General features: G+C 65.7%; 1 protein-coding gene across 5 annotated transcripts in view; it reads left to right on the top strand.

The window, feature by feature from the left end:
• Positions 1–17,999, top strand: part of BAIAP2 (BAR/IMD domain containing adaptor protein 2) — a 62,303-nt gene that overhangs the window by 43,098 nt on the left and 1,206 nt on the right. The window contains exons 7-14 of one of the 5 annotated variants that reach the window (XM_032870419.1): positions 5,659–5,811; positions 8,093–8,314; positions 8,468–8,669; positions 9,220–9,421; positions 10,339–10,407; positions 10,921–11,083; positions 12,772–12,806; positions 15,145–15,192. In XM_032870419.1, the coding sequence (XP_032726310.1) occupies positions 5,659–5,811; positions 8,093–8,314; positions 8,468–8,669; positions 9,220–9,421; positions 10,339–10,407; positions 10,921–11,083; positions 12,772–12,806; positions 15,145–15,172 (1,074 nt within the window). In that variant the 3' untranslated portion in view covers positions 15,173–15,192. Of the gene's footprint in view, positions 1–5,658; positions 5,812–8,092; positions 8,315–8,467; positions 8,670–9,219; positions 9,422–10,338; positions 10,408–10,920; positions 11,084–12,771; positions 12,807–13,349; positions 14,096–15,144; positions 15,193–17,999 lie in introns of those variants that run through there. The other 4 variants (XM_032870422.1, XM_032870420.1, XM_032870421.1 and 1 more) reach the window with 4 other exon arrangements.

Raw genomic sequence — 17,999 nt, 5'->3', positions numbered from 1 at the left:
CTGGTGGGGTATGGTGGTGAGCCTCATTTGGTGACCCTGTCCCTTTGGCCCTCAGCGTCTCTGCCAACCTGTGTCCCCTCCCCCAGGCACATGAGTGTGAGCAGTTACCCCGTGGCCTGTATTAGGCTTCTCAAAGCTTCTGGGTATTCTGAAGGGCAGCCGGTCCTGCTGGGCACCTGGTGGTCCCAGGGTTTCTGTCCCAGGTATGGAAATGGCATATGTTCCCCTCGCCAAATTCTGTAGGGCCTGGGTGACAACGTCACCTGCTTTTTTTTTTTTTCTAAGATTTTTTATTTATTTATTTGACAGAGATCACAAGCAGGCAGAGAGTCAGGCAGAGAGAGAGGGAGAAGCAGGCTCCCCGCTGAGCAGAGAGCCCGACATGGGGCTCGATCCTATGACCCTGAGACTATGACCTGAGCTGAAGGCAGAGGCTTAACCCACTGAGCCACCCAGGCGCCCCTAAACATTGTCTGCTTTTATTTTGTTTGTCCCCAGCCCTGGCCCAGCTCTGACTAGGATAGGATGGAGGGTAGGCAGCAGATCTCAGCCTCCAAGGGGGGGTCATGACTGATAGAAAATCCTGGATGCATCTTGGGTGTGTAGTGCACTGGGGTCACGGGGAAACAGTGGGCTGCTCCCAACGTCTGTGAGGGGTCCGTGCACTGAGGGAGGGGCTGCCAAGACCCCAGAGGCAGATGGGAGTGCTCAGGAAGAAGAAATGAGACAGAGGGGTGGATCCGTGTCCAGAGTGACCCGGGTGTGGACCCAGCCTGCCGGCCTGAGCACAATGTGCCACGGCCATCTGGGGTTCTCAGGCAGCCTGGCCCTGGGACCCCCTGATCTGGGCTGGTCTGGATGCTGGGAAGGGCAGAGGGTGCTGGGGGGCCAGGGTTGTCAGGGTACTTGGAGATGCAGGGTACATCCGTCCAGGCCGAAGTCCCCCTTCCATTCCCTCCTCCCAGGCCATGCAGCCCCGGCTGGCTGGCTGTGCGGGAGCATAGAGGTCCGGTGAGGTCCGGTGAGTTTCTGAGCCTGGTGGCCGTGGGGCAGGCCTCCCCGGGGTGCGCGAGCTCCCGAAGGCACACACATCCAGATTGCAGTCGGAGAAAGGGGGAAATTTGTTCTATTTAAAGGGATGTATAATTAACGAAACAAAAACAAAATAACCATAATTTAGATCTTCAGAAAAGATCATGGCAGAGGCTGGTCCCGTTACCGTGTGGAGTTTGACGCTGTGCTGGTCGTTGGAGCCTTTTATGCGCCTCCTGTTCTCACGTTTCCGAAGCTCCTCCACCCCACGACGCTCTGTGGACGGTCAGCTGCACCTCTGCGGGCGGGCACCCTCTCCTCTCAGCCCGTGTGTCCAGAGGTGGCATCGGGGACCGTGAGGTTCCCAGGACAGGCCACCTGGGGGAGGGCACGTGCCCCTGGCCGCCTCACACCCAGGCCTGGGCGCGGGAAGAAGGTGGAAAGCAGCTGCTGGATTTCATAACACTCGTTGTAGTAGCTAAATCGTTTGTGACACACTCTGCTTGAACACGCCCCAGCGCAGCTCCGACCCGGGATCACCACGGAGAATGTTGCTGAGATGCGTCATGTTCTTTTCTGCTAAGTCTGTAAAATCAGGCGTGGGTCTTGAACTGCAGGAACACGGCCACGGGAGGCAAGGGCCGCTGTGCCAGGCCGTGGCTGCGTGGGTGGCATAGGTCAGCCCCTCCACTCTCCAGAGGAACGGAGACCCAGAGTCCCTCACAGCTCAGCAGGGTCGCCTGGCAAAGCAATGTCCTCAGGCAGAGCTCGTCCCAGCCTGGGTGGTGTGGGTCCGTGAGTGCTAGCAATGCCCACGGCCTTGACGAGGTGCACAGAGACCCGTCCCCTTGGGTCTTGGGAACATGCTGATCTGTGGGCCTAAAGCCTTTGTCAGAGCATCTGGTCCCCTGGTGTGGATCTCAGTGTCCCCCAACTCTTTCCTAGGCCTCTTGGCACAGGGGACGCTGGGCATGGAAGTGTACTCAGGTAGGGTAACTACAGCTGGGGTCCGCTAGTCACAGACTCCTTCCAATCTGCTGACAGCCCTGGGCCCTTTTGCCAGAAAACAGAAACCCCAGGACCCAAGGAGCTGAACAGCCAGGTCTCCCACCCACACGCCTATGGGCAGGATGGCACAGTTGCCCCAGCCCCAAGTCTTGCTCTGGCCTCTCAGGTTTAAATGATGTTTTGTGGGTCCTTCAATCCACGGAGCAGCTCTCTGTCCCCCCGCCGCGCCTGCAGTCCTATAGGCTGAGGCCGTTCCTGTTCTGGGCTTGGGTGCAGGGTCCATCCCCCAGGGAGGGACACGGGCCTGGGTATGGAATGCGACGTGGGGGTCAGATTTCTGTCGTTCCTTCCTGAGCATCACAGCCCTTGGGGTTCCATCGTCCTCTCCTGGGAGTAACGGTTTCCAGCAGTGACCGCGTTCTCATTCCTGAGCTGCAGGGACCTGAAGGGGCAGCGTCGGGTTTGGAGAAACGTGGGAAAGCCGCAGCCGCTCGGATGGGGTAAACCAGAGCCGCCCCCCCTACTCTGAGTCACCGCTGGCTTTGGAGAGGAGACATACGTTCTGATCACTTTTGTCTTCTCGGATTACAGGGCTGTGCAGCCCAGGGTGACTAAGTGGGAGTGTCCCGTGGTCTTACGTGCTTTCAGCCGGGGTTTCTACAGCGCGGTCGCCATAGCACCGCGCGGAGCTGGAGCCGGAAAGGCAGCGGCAGGCGGGAGCGAGGAGGGAGCTGTTCCCAGCGCCCACCTGCCTGCCTGCCCTCCGCCGCGACGGCCGGGGCCGTTCCCAGCAGCTGAGCCGCCAGAGGTGGGGGGCCAGGCCGCACTCTGGCCTCTGCGCTTGGCGGGAGAGCTCCAGCACTCCTCCGCGTTTGGGGGTGTGGGTGTCGTGGCCCAGACCCTGTGGGTGGGGCGTCCACTCCCGTCCCCTTCAGTGTGACACTGCTCGGTTGGCCCAGATTTCCGAGCCCTGCCCAGTGAAGCTGTGGTCTGTGCATAAGGGGCCACGTCCAGGAAGAGGTCAGGAAAGCCGCTGGCATTCCTCGACAGAAATGCGGGCCGCATGTCCCCGCTGGCGAGGGCTGTGCCCCAGCTGGGGTGCTCAGGGCAGCCGGACAGCCCAGGGGCCTGTGGCGGAAGCTGTCCGCTGCCCCCAGGGCATAGTTCGTAAGGCCCTCCCACTGGCTTCCCAGGACCTGTGGTTCCCGGGGTCGGGATGTCCCCCGCCGGCTTCTTCCACGCTCTCCGCCTCAGTCCCATTTGCCCCGAGACCTGCACTGCTCCCGGCTCCCCGCCATTCTTGGAGCTTGTTCAAAGAAATGGAAATCTTAATAAATCCCCACTCCCTCCCCCGGCACGGGAGGTTAGCAGACCCAGCTAATGAGGCCAGCGCCCCACACTGCACGGGTCCACGCTGCTTTCTCGCCACTCCTGGGAGCGGGTAGCGCTGCAGCGACAGCCGTGCCGCAGCCTAAAAACCCAAAAACCACGTGTGGGGCAGGCAGCGTGGCCGCCTCGGGGGCTGTGCGCCTTCAGGACGAGCAGACCCAGGGGCCCCGTGTCCCGGTTTCTGCCGTGTCCTGTGCCAACCATTCACAGTGGCTCCTGTCCTTCAGGTTCCCCGTTAGGTGACAGCGGGCGTGGTGGCTTCGTTGCAGGCAAACTCCCTGTGTGAGGCCACGGTGGGATCCCTGTGTGCGAGCTCTCGCCCAGGCTTGCACTGGCCCCGTGCCCAGCCGCCCCCAGCCCACGGCCGCCGCTGCTAGAGCAGCCCCCAGGGACAGGACGAGGTGGCACAAGGAGAGGACGGGTTGGGGCTCTCCCTGGGGGGCTAAACCCTCACCTTCAGGAACCTGCACAAATTTCTCCTTCAGGGGCTCTCGGGCACGGAGCTGATGAGCCCGTGCGTGGCGTCGAGGAAGGCACCTTTGCTGTGGGCCACAGCCATGTCCCTGGCAGGCCCCTGGGGGAGGGTGGGATGACCACAGATCAGAGCATGTTAGCACCAGGGCCCTGGGGTGTGCATGCCCCTTCCAGAGCCTTCCATCCAGAGCGCGTTCTGTCCTGGGCCTCTGGGCTCTCTTGTCCTCGTGGGGCTTCTGGGAGGGGTGCGGGTGCAGACGGTCCCCTTGGCAGCCCCCCTCTTCCACGGCCACCGCTGGGGTCCTCCCCGTGGAGCTCAGGCTTGCCCACTGGGCCCCCACGGCCCCCCAGGGGCCCCGCCAATCTCCAGGCTTCTCTCCCCTTCCTGGAAGAGCTGCAGCCTGGGGAGGTGCTGGCAGACACACGTTTCACAACCAGGAAGAAGCCCTCCGGCAGCGCAGGGGACCGGCGTGGGGTGCAGGGGAGGAGGCTGCAGGGCTTCGGGGAGCCGAGCAGAGAGCCCATAGGGCAGGGAGGGGGTGGCTCTTAGCCGGGCTCAGATTTTTCTCCCAGGCTGGCAGGTTTGGTCCCCAAGAGCCGCCCTGGGTCCCCTCAGGCACACCGGCGGCAGAACCCGCGGCTGCCCGTGATGCCTAGGGCCCGCTCCTCGAGGCTGTGCCCTCGGGCCGGCAGTGGGGACCGGCGGGTTATTATCTGGAGGCCCATTTCAGCGGCCGCCTCCACGGGGTCAGCTGGGTGGTCTGCAGGGGCAGAGGGTGGGGGCACCTGCGGGTTTGGTGGCAGGGCGAGGCAGGCCTTGCCTGGGGGGTGTGGCTACTCCCTGCGGGCTGAGCCTGTGCACTGGTGGGCACTGGCGCCTGTGGTGGGGATGAGCCACACCCCCAGGCGGGTCCTCGGGCCTCCAGCTTCCTGCTGGGAAGGGAGGCGGCAGGAACAGCCTGTTCCTCGCGCTTCCCCCAGCGCCCACCGCAGCTCAGCACCGCCCACCCACGCTGAGTCAGAGCCCGTGGGGGAGGCGCCCCTTAAGGCAGGAAAGACCCCAGGACCACAGAGACCAGGCGGGCCAGCAGTGCCTCCCCGCGTGGGCGGTGGCCCCAGGGCATGGAGGGAAGGAGCCGGGAGGGGCTGCCTGGGGAAACAGCCAGGACCCCGTGGACCCCAGCACACATCCGATGGGGCTCTGCAGACCCCAGGGCTGGGGTGCTCCCGCCTCCCTGTGACGGCTGCCTGCAGTCTTGCGGGTGCTTTATTACCACAAGTTTCCAGCAAAATCAGAATGTTCCCGTGTGCTCCAGCACCAAGCAGTGTCTCCTGCACTCTCTGCCCACCCCCGCAGGATTTGGGTGTGAATTAGTCATTCTCAAGCACATCGTGCCAGGCGAGCTTTCCTGGGCCACCCGCGGGCTGGTTTCAGATGCCTGGAATCGGGATCCACGGGGGGCAGGCCACGATGACCCCAGGCCTCCTGATCTGCCAGCGTGGTCCACATGTGTGTGGCTGCTGGGCACAGAGGGGGTAGGGGGCAGGGACTCAAGCTGCTGGGGGGCATGGGGTTGCCCCACCGTCACTCCACCCGTGCCCCCTCGGTCCAAGTAGGTTGTGGCCATGCCCCACCCCGTGGGCCGGTGGGAGGTGCGCTCCGCTCCAGGGGTAGGGGGCTGCCCAGAGCCGGACACCGTCCTATGTTGTCCCGTCCGCGGCTCATGTGCATCCCCCACGCTGCCTGCCCCCCAGTACATCGACGCGATCAGCAACAAGCAAGGAGAGCTGGAGAACTACGTGTCGGACGGCTACAAGACCGCGCTGACCGAGGAGAGGAGGCGGTTCTGCTTCCTGGTGGAGAAGCAGTGCGCCGTGGCCAAGAACTCTGCCGCCTACCACTCCAAGGTGAGCTCTGCGGGCCACACTGGGGCATGGGCAGAAGTGGACTCTCCCTGGTGGCCGTCAGGGCGTGTCCACCGTTGAGCTGTGTTGAAAGGAATGCCGTGCATTTTGGATTCCCCCAGGGATGGCGTGCGGGTAGGAGAGTTACCGGTCAGACGCAGCAGATGTCTCTGAGTCTTGGCAGGTGTTTCTCAGGGAAGGCCGCAGAGCCAGGGAGCCCCTCCTAGGCAATCTGGAGAACCCTGGGTCCCCTGCATGAAGGGGCAGCTCTAGATGAGCCCCTAGTCAGAGTCCATAGTCAGGAGCTGGGGAGGGAGCAGATCTGTCCCCTGGAACATTCCAGAACATTCCAAGAGCTCAGCAGATGAGGCTAGGCAACCAAGTTCACGTCCTTTTTCAATAAAGGGGTCTCAGAGCAGCAGGGTAAATGCACGTTCCCACACGTGTGCCTGATAGGAGACTCGCCCTGTGATCCTCACGGGCAGGGCCGTGTAGGGGAGAGTAGCCTTCCCTCTGAGAGCGGCTCTGCCTCCCGGGCCTGCCTGAGGGCGTGTTCACAGGTGCAAGGCAAGGGCAGTGGAGGGACCTGTGTCCCCTGTGCGAGCTAGGAGGGTTCCCTGGGGCGGCGGGACGGGGCGGGGCGGGGGGGCACCCGCCGTGTAAGCAGCTGGGCCTCGGCCTGCCTGTGGGCCACAGCCGCACACCCCAACTCCCGGCTGTGCTGCGGTGGTTGGCAGCGCCCTCTGGCGGCAGCCGGGCCCCATGGCAGGTCAGGGAGAGCTTGGGCTCGTGGGGGGTGGGGCAGGGGTGGGCGGAGAGCGGGAAAGCCATGGTCTCTGGGCCCCAGCAGCTCCTGCTGTGCACGAGGTGACAGCTGACCTCCCAGGGAGCTGGATGCAGCCCTCCCAAGCACAGGGGCCGGGGCACCAGGGCAGGACCCCCCAGGCTCTTCCCTGCAGCAGGCCACCGGGCATCTCCCGGGCAGGTGCGCCCCAGCCCCACAGGCGGGTTTCCTCACCAGGGGGGAGCCCTAGGGTTGCCCCTGTTTGGTGCTGGGTCTCCATGGACCTGCCTTGTCACCACCACCCAGAGTTGTCCACCAATTCTCTCAGCCAGGGTCCAGGTGCCATTTTGGGTTTGGGCCGTAGCAGCAGACGCAGCCCCAGACGCAGCCCCAGACACGTGGACGAGCTGTGTTTGCATCAGATCTCCATCACAAAACAGGGCACCAGCCCTTGGCCCTGTCTTGCTGGTCCCTGGTCTCAACCAGCAGGTGGTGGAGGGCATGGCCTGCTCATAAGGCCTTTTTCTCGCTTCTCCCACGCTTCTCCCTCAGACACTTCTTCCTTGCCCAGACACAGGTCAGAAGCAGGGAGAGGCAGTGAGGGCCAGATGGCCCCTTCAGAGGCCCTGGGGACAGTGACTGCCCGAGTTAGTCTGCCCTGGGAGCTCCAGGCTCTGCAGTGGGACACAGGTGACCCATCTGCTACAAGCCGGGCAGCCACTGTGGCCAAACAGACCAGAGGAGGGATGGCATAGCTGTCCCCGCACCCCGGACAGGCCCATGCAGTGGGCATCAGACGCCAGCAGGGCTACAGGGACCCACAGGCTGCGCCCACTCGCTGTCCCTCGTTCGGGATTCCTTGCCAGACCCGTGACTTCGTCATCCTTTGCTAAGCCCCGTGCTCGTCCGGCTAGCTGTGCCCTGGGCACACCCCGATGCACACTGGAGGGACAGCTGGGCTCTTGGGCCCCTGGGTTGGGGGCAGGGACTGTTAGCACCTTACATCTATGGAGTACCGCCTGTTGGGGTGTCCGCTTCCTGCATCCTCCCGCAGCTTGGCCCGACCGCGGCTAGGGACCCCGGGATGGTGCTCTCCCTAACCCTGTGGTGGCCCCTGGAGCATCTGCCTGTTGCACGGCTAGTGAGCCCTGTCCCTTTCTCTCCTTTGGCGGCCCCTGCTCAGGTTGGACCTTGGGTTTTACCTCAGCCCTAGTGGCCCAGAGACCACCTAGCTTAATGCAGCAGCCCGCCTCCTTCCCAGGTCGGGGCTCAGGGACCTCCAGGTGGCCTCTCTGGCTGGGAGGCACCACTAGGTGTGGGGCAGCCGTCAGCCAGATAGGTGCGCCCCTCCTGAGAGAGGGAGTGTCTCGTGACCAGGCAGGGGCTCCGGGGAGCGTGGTTGGGGAGGTCCGCAGCACGCCCCAGACTCTCGTGGCTTTGTGGGCGGCCCTGCTACGCGGCCGGCCCTGACCCCGTGCTGTCCCGCTCCCTCCGCTCTAGGGCAAGGAGCTGCTGGCCCAGAAGCTGCCGCTGTGGCAACAGGCGTGCGCAGACCCCAACAAGATCCCGGAGCGCGCCGTGCAGCTGATGCAGCAGGTGCCCAGCAACGGCTCTGTCCTCCCCAGCGCCCTGTCGGCCTCCAAGTCCAGCCTGGTCATCTCAGACCCCATCCCAGGGGCCAAGCCCCTGCCGGTGCCCCCCGAGCTGGCCCCGTTTGTGGGGGTGAGTGCGTGGCCTCCCGCAGGCTTCCTGGGTGTGGACGGACGGCTCCCGCCCCGGCTCCGGGGTGGCTGGGCTGAGGGGTCCCCACGCCGGCCGCGCCTGACCGGGCCCTCCCGTGCCGCTGCCCCCCCATCCCCCGACTCTTCCCCACAGCGGCTGTCTGCCCAGGAGAGCACGCCCGTCATGAATGGCGTCTCGGGCCCAGACGGCGAGGACTACAGCCCCTGGGCCGACCGCAAGGCCGCCCAGCCCAAGACCTCGTCTCCTCCACAGTCCCAGAGCAAGCTGAGCGACTCGTACTCCAACACGCTCCCCGTGCGCAAGAGCGTGGCCCCGAAGAACAGCTACGCGGCCAGTAAGGGCTGGGACGCGCCGACGGCCACTGCGCCACACCCGATGGGGGGTGGGGGAGCCTCCAGAGCCCCGAGCGCGCGTGGGACCTTTGCAGCCCCCTTGGGCCCCATTGAGGGTTTCCGGCCTGGCCCCTCAGGCCTTGCCTGGCTCCCTTCAAGTCCCCACAGCAGGACAGGGCCGGACCGGGACATCAGGGCTCCGCCTGTGACCGGAGCGTGCGGGCGATGCCTGGCAGGGCCATAGCGGACAGTGGGACAGCCCCCTACCCCCCACCCAGGTCCCTCAGCTCTGCAGCCCTGTCCCATGGACAGCACCCCGACCCCTCCCCCAGCCAGCGAGGCTCTGCCGATGAGCAGGTGGGAAAGCTGAGGCTCGGGCCCAGAGCTCCCCGCAGCTGACAAGCGGCAGGTCTGCCGCTGGGTCCTTCCATGTCTCTGCCCACACGAGCGTCCCGCTCCAGGCCCACCTGGGGCCTTCCAGCATCTTCCCGTCAGGAGGCTGAGGGGCAGGAGGACGGCCACGTCCCCTCACTCCTGCCTTGTCGTCTACAGCTGAGAACAAGACCCTGCCGCGCTCCAGCTCCATGGCGGCCGGCCTAGAGCGCAATGGCCGCATGCGGGTGAAAGCCATCTTCTCCCACGCGGCCGGGGACAACAGCACCCTGCTGAGCTTCAAGGAGGGGGACCTCATCACCCTGCTGGTGCCCGAGGCCCGTGACGGCTGGCACTACGGGGAGAGCGAGAAGACCAAAATGTGAGTGGGACCCCCATAGGGAGCCACGGGATGGGGCAGCCTGCTTGGTGCTCGGGACAGCAGCCTGCCAGCCCTGCGGCCCTCGGCTGTCCTGGCGCCTCAGGGTCCTTTCCTGACCGAGTGTCCCGCCGCGCGTCTTCAGTCCTCAGAGCGGGCGGCACGGACGGGACTGCTCCGTCAGAGCCACGGCCTTGCCGTCTCTCACCAGCCCGTCACCCTCACCGCCTGCGCCACCCGCTTGGCCCAGGGCCACGCACGCACGCACCGCGGCCCGTCTGGCACCTTCCCCGCTGCTGGGCGTGCGGCTTGCCAGTTGGCAGAGGCCGGCCGTGTGCCCCAAGGCCCCCTGCTGCCCCCGAGTCTCTGGTCAGCCTGTAGCTGGTGTGTCAGGACACGGAGCTTTGTCTTCACGGCTTAGCGTAACGCCCGCGGCCCTGAGACTCCGCCAGCCTGTCGTTCTGCGGCTCCAGCCGCCCTGGCCAGGAGCCACTCCTCCCCCCCACCCACCGCTGTTACGTGAATGAGGCTGGTGGTGAGATGGGGACCCGCGGCTCCCCCACCCCCCACCTGAGGCAGGGACAGAGGGGCCGGACCCAGCTCCGCTCCCACGGCGGGGCAGCTGCCTTCTAGGGAGGGGGCGAAGCGGGACGGGAGATTGCTAGGATACCCCCTTCCCAAACGGCCCACTTGCCTCCCCTCCAGACGGCTTCTGTGCTGTCGCCGCCTTGCTCCGTGTGGCTGGAAACCAGCCCTGGCCGCCGCGGCCACAGGAGCTCTGCCGGAGACGCCCAGCCTCCCGTTCGGGGCCGTCTGCTGTCCCCCCGGAGTGCTCGCTTGTGTCGGCTGCACCGACAGCCAGATGGGGAGCCGCGGGCACCCGGGCCTTGGCGCCTTCTCACCGCGCTCCTGTCTTGCAGGCGGGGCTGGTTTCCCTTCTCCTACACCCGGGTTCTGGACAGCGACGGCAGTGACAGGTTGCACATGAGGTGAGCGTGCTGACCCAGGCTGCCGGTCCTCCTACCTGGAGAGGCTGCCCAGGGCAAAGGGCCCCGTGCGTCTGCCAGTGGCCCCCGCTCTGCTCACATGCCTGGGCTGGGCTCTGCTCCCTTCCTGCCCACAGGCCTGCCCCCGCGCCCGGCTTGCTGCACTTGGGGGTTCCCGGGGGGTTGGGCGCAGGCTGCTGTGGAGGAAGGGTGAGCAGTTGCTGTGTGGGGAGGGGGCTTCCCTTGCCCCCCACCGGGCCTGGGAGCACACCCCTGCTGTAGCCTCCCTTGGGCAGGGGCTGAGCTGCCCCAGGAGGGCTGGGGTTGATGTAGGGTACACGGGCTTTAGGAATTTCTTCCTGCCACCCCTTCAGGCACTATTCACGGGCTCGGTGAGGCTGCGGCCCCTCGTTAGGGCTTCTAGAAGGGTCCAAGGGAGGCATGGGGAAGGTGGAGGGTCAGATGGCGTCCTGGGGGCCTGGGTTGAAGCAGCGTCTACGCCCCCCACCCCCACAGCCTGCAGCAGGGCAAGAGCAGCAGCACAGGGAACCTCCTGGACAAGGAGGAGCTGGCCCTCCCCCCGCCCGACTACAACGCATCGTCCCGCGCCTTCCCTGCCCAGACAGCCGGCACCTTCAAGCAGAGGCCCTACAGTGTGGCCGTGCCCGCCTTCTCCCAGGTGAGCAGCACGGGGTGACCCCAGAAGGGGCCTACGCCGGAAGGGGCTCTCCTGTAGGCAAGGTGGTCCCTCTGCCCGGCCTTCCTTCCGGCTGGGGCATCAGCGGCCTCCAGTCCCCCCACGTCTCAGGGAGCCTGGCATCAGGGAGGACTTCGTGTCCAGGAGCCCCCTTCCCGAGCCTGTTGGGCTCCGGCAGTCACGGGTCCAAGTATGGATGTGAGCACTTGCGTTCGAGGCCTGGGACGTGGCCAGAACATTCTAGTATATCTCGGGGATTGGGAGGCAGGGCTAGGCACTCGTGCCCAGGTCACCCAGGACCAAGTGGCCAGAGGCAGAAGGTCAAGGCCTGGGCGACAGCAAGGGTCCCCAGTAGAGCCCCTGGAGGGCGTGCTGGTGGTTGTGAAGTCTTGGTGCGGCTGGGGTGTGAGTGTGAGGGTGGTGCGGCTCCGTGTGGGAAGCTTCAGAGGTTGTAGGAGCCCAGGGCTTCTGGAACGTTTGTCTGCTGTGACCATGCTGGGAGTAGCATCGCTCTCGCTTCCAGGCTTCAGGCACTGGAGGGTCCGGGTCAGCCCCCTAGCCCCCGGAAGTGGGGAGAAGAGGGGACTTTCTCTAAGATGTGGGCCCCAGGGGCAACCACCGAGCTTTGAGCCTGCCTGGGGCTGTGGTGAGTCGTGGTGAAGGTGGGTGAGGTCCAGGGAGGTCCCCTGCTCAGCACAGTCCTGAGCAGCCTCGCACCCCCCCTTCCTGTAAGGGGTTTAACCAGCAGGAGAGGGGAGCTATGTGCAAGGAAGGGAGTGGTTTTCCGGGAGCTTATGGCCAGGCAGAGTGGACGGGAAGGTGGAGTCGATACGGTGAGAAGGACCAGCCTGGGGAGGTGTAGCTAAGGCCCTGGGATGGAACCTTCTAGAGAAGTTGAGGCCAGTGCCGGCACTCCAGGCAGCAGCAGGGCGATGGCCGGGGGAGTGATCCAGCTTAGGGGAGGCACCTCAGGAGCACTGATCCAGCCCGCCAGGCAGGAGATGCTCTAACACCGTCCGGGCCCAGGACACGGCTGCCTGAGCCTAGGCACACCTGGCCACTGCACTCTGCTCCCACTGCCCCGTGTCCGGGTTTGGTCGTGGCGCTGAGATGGCTGAGGAGGAGGGTGTCCCCAGCGGCTCCTGATGGCGGCGCCCACAGCACCTCTCTCAGCCGCACAGCTGGGTCTGCAGCTGGTGTCTTGGGGTGCTGGGGTGTGTTCTGGCCAGGAGCCGGCCCAGGCTAGCTTCCAGGCCCGGCCATCAGCCCCTCCCTGCGAGTGTCACTGGTTCCTAGAGAGGCCCCCTACCCGCTCCGAGACTTGCCAGGTCATCCCAGGCTCACCTGCTGGGTAACCTGCGGGTGTGCTCAGGCCCTGTCCCCTCGCCGTGGGACACGGGTGTGGAGGGGTCACCAGGGGATCTGTCTCACGTGTGCCTGTGAGTGTGAGCTCACACCACCCGTGGTCTGCCGCTGGCCAGAGGAGGAGATGCCCACGTGAGTTTGGGCTGTCACTGCTGTGCACGTGGGAGGGCCCCTCCAGGCCCTCAGCTGCAGCCAGCACTGCGCGCGCCCACTGGGGTCAAGGGCAGCGCCCAGCTTCCTCTGGTCCTGTGGACCCCGCCTCGCCCCCAGGACCACGAGCCTGACCTGTGTTGCTTCCCCCCCAGGGTCTAGATGACTACGGCGCGCGGGCTGTGAGCAGGTAAGGGCTTTCGCACTAGTTCTTGGGAGCTGCGGGTGGGCAGGGCCAACCCCCTCTCGCAGACCCTCCCAGGACTGCTCTGGGGGCACCTGCCTAGGGATGCGGAGACCCTGCTCTGGGTTGGGGCAGGTGGGACCCAGGGGGCTGCTCCTCTCTACCTCTCACTCCTCTGAGTCGCGGGGGTGTCCGGGCAGGAGCCCACCCTGCTGGGATAGCGCCAAGCGGGGCCCGAGATCCGCCCTGGTGCTCCGACGCCGGGTGGGTGGGAGCGGGCCCCGAACCATTGGAGCCCAGCCTGGTCCCATGCCCCCAGCAGCCACCGGGGCTCCCCGTCCTCCGGGAGCCCTCAGCCCGGTACACGCCCTGCTGCTCCTTCCTGGTGGCCTGGCCGGCACGGACTGCCACGGCTGCTGCTCCTACGCCCCCAGCCTGGGCTTGGCCCTTGTCCCGGCTCGGGGGGCATGGGGGCGCAGGCAGCTGGCTGACCCCAAAGCGGCTGCAGGAGGGCGTGCGGCCCGCAGCGTCCTGTGCTTTGTTCCGCAGCGGCACGCTGGTGTCCACAGTGTGAGGACGCGGACCACGGGCCGCCGCTGCTCGGGAGCGCCCCCCATCCGTCTGGCCTCCGTCGGTTCTCTCCTCCGCGCCCTTGTCGGTTTGTTCTCGGGCTCTTTTCCTCTCTCACCTGCCCCGTCCCGCCTTCCGGTTGGTGACCCCAGACTCTGAGATCCCCCCAGGGTCCATGGTGCTGCCCCATCTCTGCTCCCCGTGTCTACACGCCCCCGGCCCCGTGTGTCCGCCAGGCGGGAGCTGCCGGTGGGGCAGTGGGGGCCCGGCGTCCTCGCCTCTGCTCTGCGGCCGCCATGCTCACGACGCACTGTCCCTTCCTGATGGCTCACTGCGAGCCAGGCCTAAAGTCTGAAGAAAAAGAAAAATCTTTAAAAAAAAGAAAAAAAAAAGAAAATAAGAAAAGAAAAAAAAAAAAGAAAAAACAGGAAAAGGACTTTTCTTTCCTGAAAAACTAAAGCCGATCTGCATGGACTCCGGTGTGCGCACTGTTACTCCTGCATCCGCCTCCCCCCAGCGGACGGACGCTGGCATCTGTGTCAGGGAAGGGGAGGCCCGTCCCAGGGCCGCACGGACAGACGGACAGGCGCGTGCCGAGCCGGGGCGGCCTCCTGAGGAAGCTGGCCGCTCCTGTGAGGGAGGCCACGGCCCCCGGCCCCCTGCACGTCCTCCTCCGCAGTGTAGAGACCAGAGCACGGGCGGGCAGTGACCCCAGGGCCGTGTGACCTCACATGGGGCCCAGCGGGGCGGGGGGCAGGGCAAGCACAGCCCCTCGTGGACTTTCCAAAGAGCTTCAGAGACCACCTCCCCCCACGTGTTCTGGAAACCGGTGGACAGCCTGGTGAGGGGATCACGGCCCCCAGGCCGCTCGGGGCTGGCCCTGGGGAGGGCAGCCCTGGGCCTGCCTCCCCAGGGACAGTAGGCAGCCCCTGCCCCGTCCTCCCTAAACGCTCTCGTCTCTTTGTGTGTCTTGGTGACTTCGAAACAGACGTGCTGGACTCCGTGGCTACTGGTTTTGCCTCTTCACACCCTGAACCTGGGGAGGAGGGAGCCAGGGCCCAGCCTGCCCGGCCCCTCCCGCCACGGGCCCCCCCACCCCGTGAAGCTGTGGACGCCTCTTTGTCTGACGTGCTCTAACGGAGCCCTGCGCCCGCTCTCCTGTGGCCGAGGATGGGGCCGGGAGTTTGGGAGAGAAGCAGCTCAAGGCACGGACCGTTTCGTATTTAAGGAGAAGGCGAAGCCAGAACGCGGCCCCGTGCACAAAGAGCCTTCCGTGTCGGTGTCCTCATTTTGCTGAAGACGTCAAATCCAGGGGATCCCATGCTCAACGGATGAATGTAGACACAAAACTGCGACACGTGTGTGAAGACGTAAAGTGCTCAAACTATTTTCCTGTTTCCTTTCCTCTTTTTTTTTATCTGGATTGTGCCCTGTACTGCAGTCGTTTGAATAAAAGTTTTATTTATCGCACTGAGCTGGGTGTGGCGCCTCCTTCCAGGCCCGCGGCGCAGATTTGGGCCGCCACGGCGAGCCGGCCTCCGTCTGGGGACCGCGGTGCCCAGCCGGACAGCGCCGTCCCTGTCCCCTCGGGGGGGCTGGGCCGCTTGCGCTGACTGGGACGCCTGCCACGGGAGGCCCCTTCCTGTTCCTCCCTGCGGCTGCCCCACGGCTGGGCAGCGGGCCCCAGGTGGAGTCCCCATCCCCACCCCCCACCGGGGGCTCAGGCCCCTCCCCCACCCACCTGCACCGGCTGAGCCCTTGTGTCTCCTTACAGCGCTGACGCGGAAATGGCCCGACTCTGAGCCGCCCCTGACTAGAGTTAGTAAGTTGCCCCGGTTTTCCCACGCTGGTCGGTGCGCCTTCCCAGTGGCTCTGCAGACGCTCTGGCCTCGGCCCTGGCAGACGGGGCCGGGGGCGCGAGGGTCTGCCCAGCCTGCCTCTGCTCTGGGCTCTGGGCTTTCGCTTTTCGGACTCCTCCTTGGGCTCTGGGCTTTCCTCCGTCTGTCTGGGAGCTTGTGGGCCTGACCGGCTGCTCCTCCCCACCCCTGCACCCCTGCAGCCCCTCCCTGCACCCCTGGGCGTGGTCCGGCCCTGGCCGTCTGCCTGGGTCTCTCTCTTGCCTCTGTGGGGCGCTTCGGCCACAATCAGGGTGGGGGGGGGCGTGGCGATGGGCCAGGAGGCCGGCTTTGGGCTCCTTTGGCCAAGTGTCCCCTCGGACCAGCCCCGAGCTTGTGGGTCTGAGCCCGGCCTGGCTGGGTCTCGTTGGTGAGTACTGCAGCCCCTCGGGGGCTGGGGAGACCAGGGTCGATCCTGGGGACAGTTCTGTGGCTCGAGCCCACGTGGGTGTGTCAGGCACACCGAGGCAGGTGGACACGGGGTCTCTGCTGCCTGCTCTGCCGGCACTCAGGCACTCACGTCGCATCCGCCCTGAGAGGCTCCTCGAGGCTGCACCAGGCTTTCTAGACAAGGCCTCCAGCCACCACACGGGCGGCCCTGGCTGGCCTTCAACAGCCCATCCTCTGATGATCCCTTGCGCTGGGCCCTGGGAAAGCGAGTGCCATCGGCCAGCGCGGGGGAACCCAGCACTCTGGGCCCCTGTGCCTGGGACAGGGGTGCCGCTGCCATATGTCCCCATCCCCGCCCCGTCACCGACAAGTGAAGCTGGCACCTGCGTCCTCTGTACCCCATGGAGCATCCCAACGGTGTGGTCCTCCCCAAGGGCAGCGACTGCCCCAGCCGGTCCCGGACTCGCTCTCCTCTCACTGTTTCTGAGCTGCAGCGTGAGCAACTTCTGGAAAGTCCTGGAGACAAATGCTCCTGACATGTGGGGATGGGGTGGAAAGGCCTTCCTTGCCTCTAGGTTCCTCCTCTTCCCAGAGGCCCTCAGAGGCTGCGCCTCCCGCCCCTGCTGCCCCTGCAGCCCCCATCACTGGAGGCAGGTCTGGCCTCTGCCTGCGCCCTCGTCCCCAGTGTAGGGCAGCCCCCACCCCGGGGGCACTGTGGGCGTCCACCCTGCACCACCAGCTGTCTTCCCCACCGCAGAGCCGGCCTGGCCCCGAGATCGGAGAGTCCCTGGCTGGGGGGGTTGTCAGAAGCCCCTGGGGTGGTTGAGGCCCCCAGACCCACTCTGCCGAGCCGTGCCCACCCCCCGAGGTGTGGTCCTGGGGCACACGGAACAACGTGGGCTTGACCCCAGGAGGGCCACTCATGCCTCAGAGAAGAACGTTTCAGAGAAAGTGGAAATCTGCTGCTCTCCAAGTCACAGAAGGATGGAAACTGCACCCTGAAACCACTCAGCTGTCAGATGACCCGTCTGCCTCGCTCTCATGTAGCGGACTCAAGACAGTTACAGGCGATCCCCTAAGTCTGTGGCCAGAGATGGGAAGGTCCTGGGTCGTGGCGCTCAGCCCCCTTCAGGCTGTAGGGTTTGCAGGCAGGAGCCCGGTGGCGCCCTGAACAGCGGCCCTGGGAAACCAGTACTGGATCCACCCCCCAGGGAGGTGTCCCAGCTCGGGTGTTAGCCATGCCAGTGACCACTGGCCTGCTCTGCTGGGTGTACATCTGCTCCCCGTCCATACTGGGGTGCTCTCGGGGAGGGGGGAGGGGTCATAGCCGTGCTGTGGGAGGAGCCCCTGACTTGGAGCAGACCCTGCAGTCCGGGCCTGCGGTGCTCACGTGGTTCCTGTCACCTGCCCTTTGCTGGCAGGACACGAGCCACTTTGTGTCTTTGTGGTTTGTGGTGGAGCGTGGCCGGCAGTGCTGCTGGAGGAGGCCTCCGCCTGGGGCTGCTCCCAGCAAGGAGCTGTGTCTGCGGGGCCAGAGACTCTGCAGGGGGCCTTGGGTCTGAATTTTGTCCTGTCGCGTCAGGCCGGTGTTGACCCGCCTGCCCTCAGGTGGCTCCGGAGCCCGTGCGTCCCCAGGAGGTGGTGGGACCCCAGAGGGTCGCACCTTCCCGCGGTGCTGGGGCCAGGTGCGTCCGGCTGGGGGGCCTGGCCAGGCCCGGGCGGGGGCTGCAGCGGGGAGGCCTGCGACACATTCAACCCCCGCTCGTGTCGTCAGGTCCCGCAGCACGGACAGTACTGTGCTCCGCGGCCACACGGTTTTGGGGAAGGAGATTGGAAAAGTGGGGCCAGAGGCCAGACGCCCTCTCGGGCCCTGCCGCTCGCAGGGCCACCCCCACCGAGGAGGCAGCTCGGCCACCCACCCTCTCTGCTGAGGATTCAGGTGCGCCCAGGGCGGGAGGACGGTGTGTGCCGCCCAAACCCACTTGGCCATTCTGCGCGGGCTCGGCTCGGCACAGGAGCCGCCGTCCCTTCTCAGCCGCGGGGCCTGTGCTCCTTCCGCTGCTCGGTCGCCAACTCCAAGTGAACAAACCTGCCCCCATTCTAGCCCCCCAAGACACCCCGCCTTGACCCCTCTGGGGACAGCCAAGGACCTGCAGCCTTCCTCCAGAACCAGAGTCTAGTCAAGGTGGCAGTCAAGGCGTGGGCCACCCTCTGCCATCTGTCCTGGGGGCAGATGTCCCCGGCCACAGCCGCTGTGGCCGGGGGAGCCCTGAGGCTGCCGCTGCCCCTGAGCGTGAGAGCTGGAGCTCGTCGGCGCGTGTCACCGGAGAGAGGACTGCCGCGC

This window comes from Lontra canadensis, unplaced genomic scaffold (genome assembly GCF_010015895.1).
Source record: "Lontra canadensis isolate GAN:19392208 unplaced genomic scaffold, GSC_riverotter_1.0 scaffold41, whole genome shotgun sequence".
Classification (NCBI taxonomy): Eukaryota; Metazoa; Chordata; class Mammalia; order Carnivora; family Mustelidae; genus Lontra; species Lontra canadensis.
This window is presented reverse-complemented; position numbering and strand designations above follow the sequence as displayed.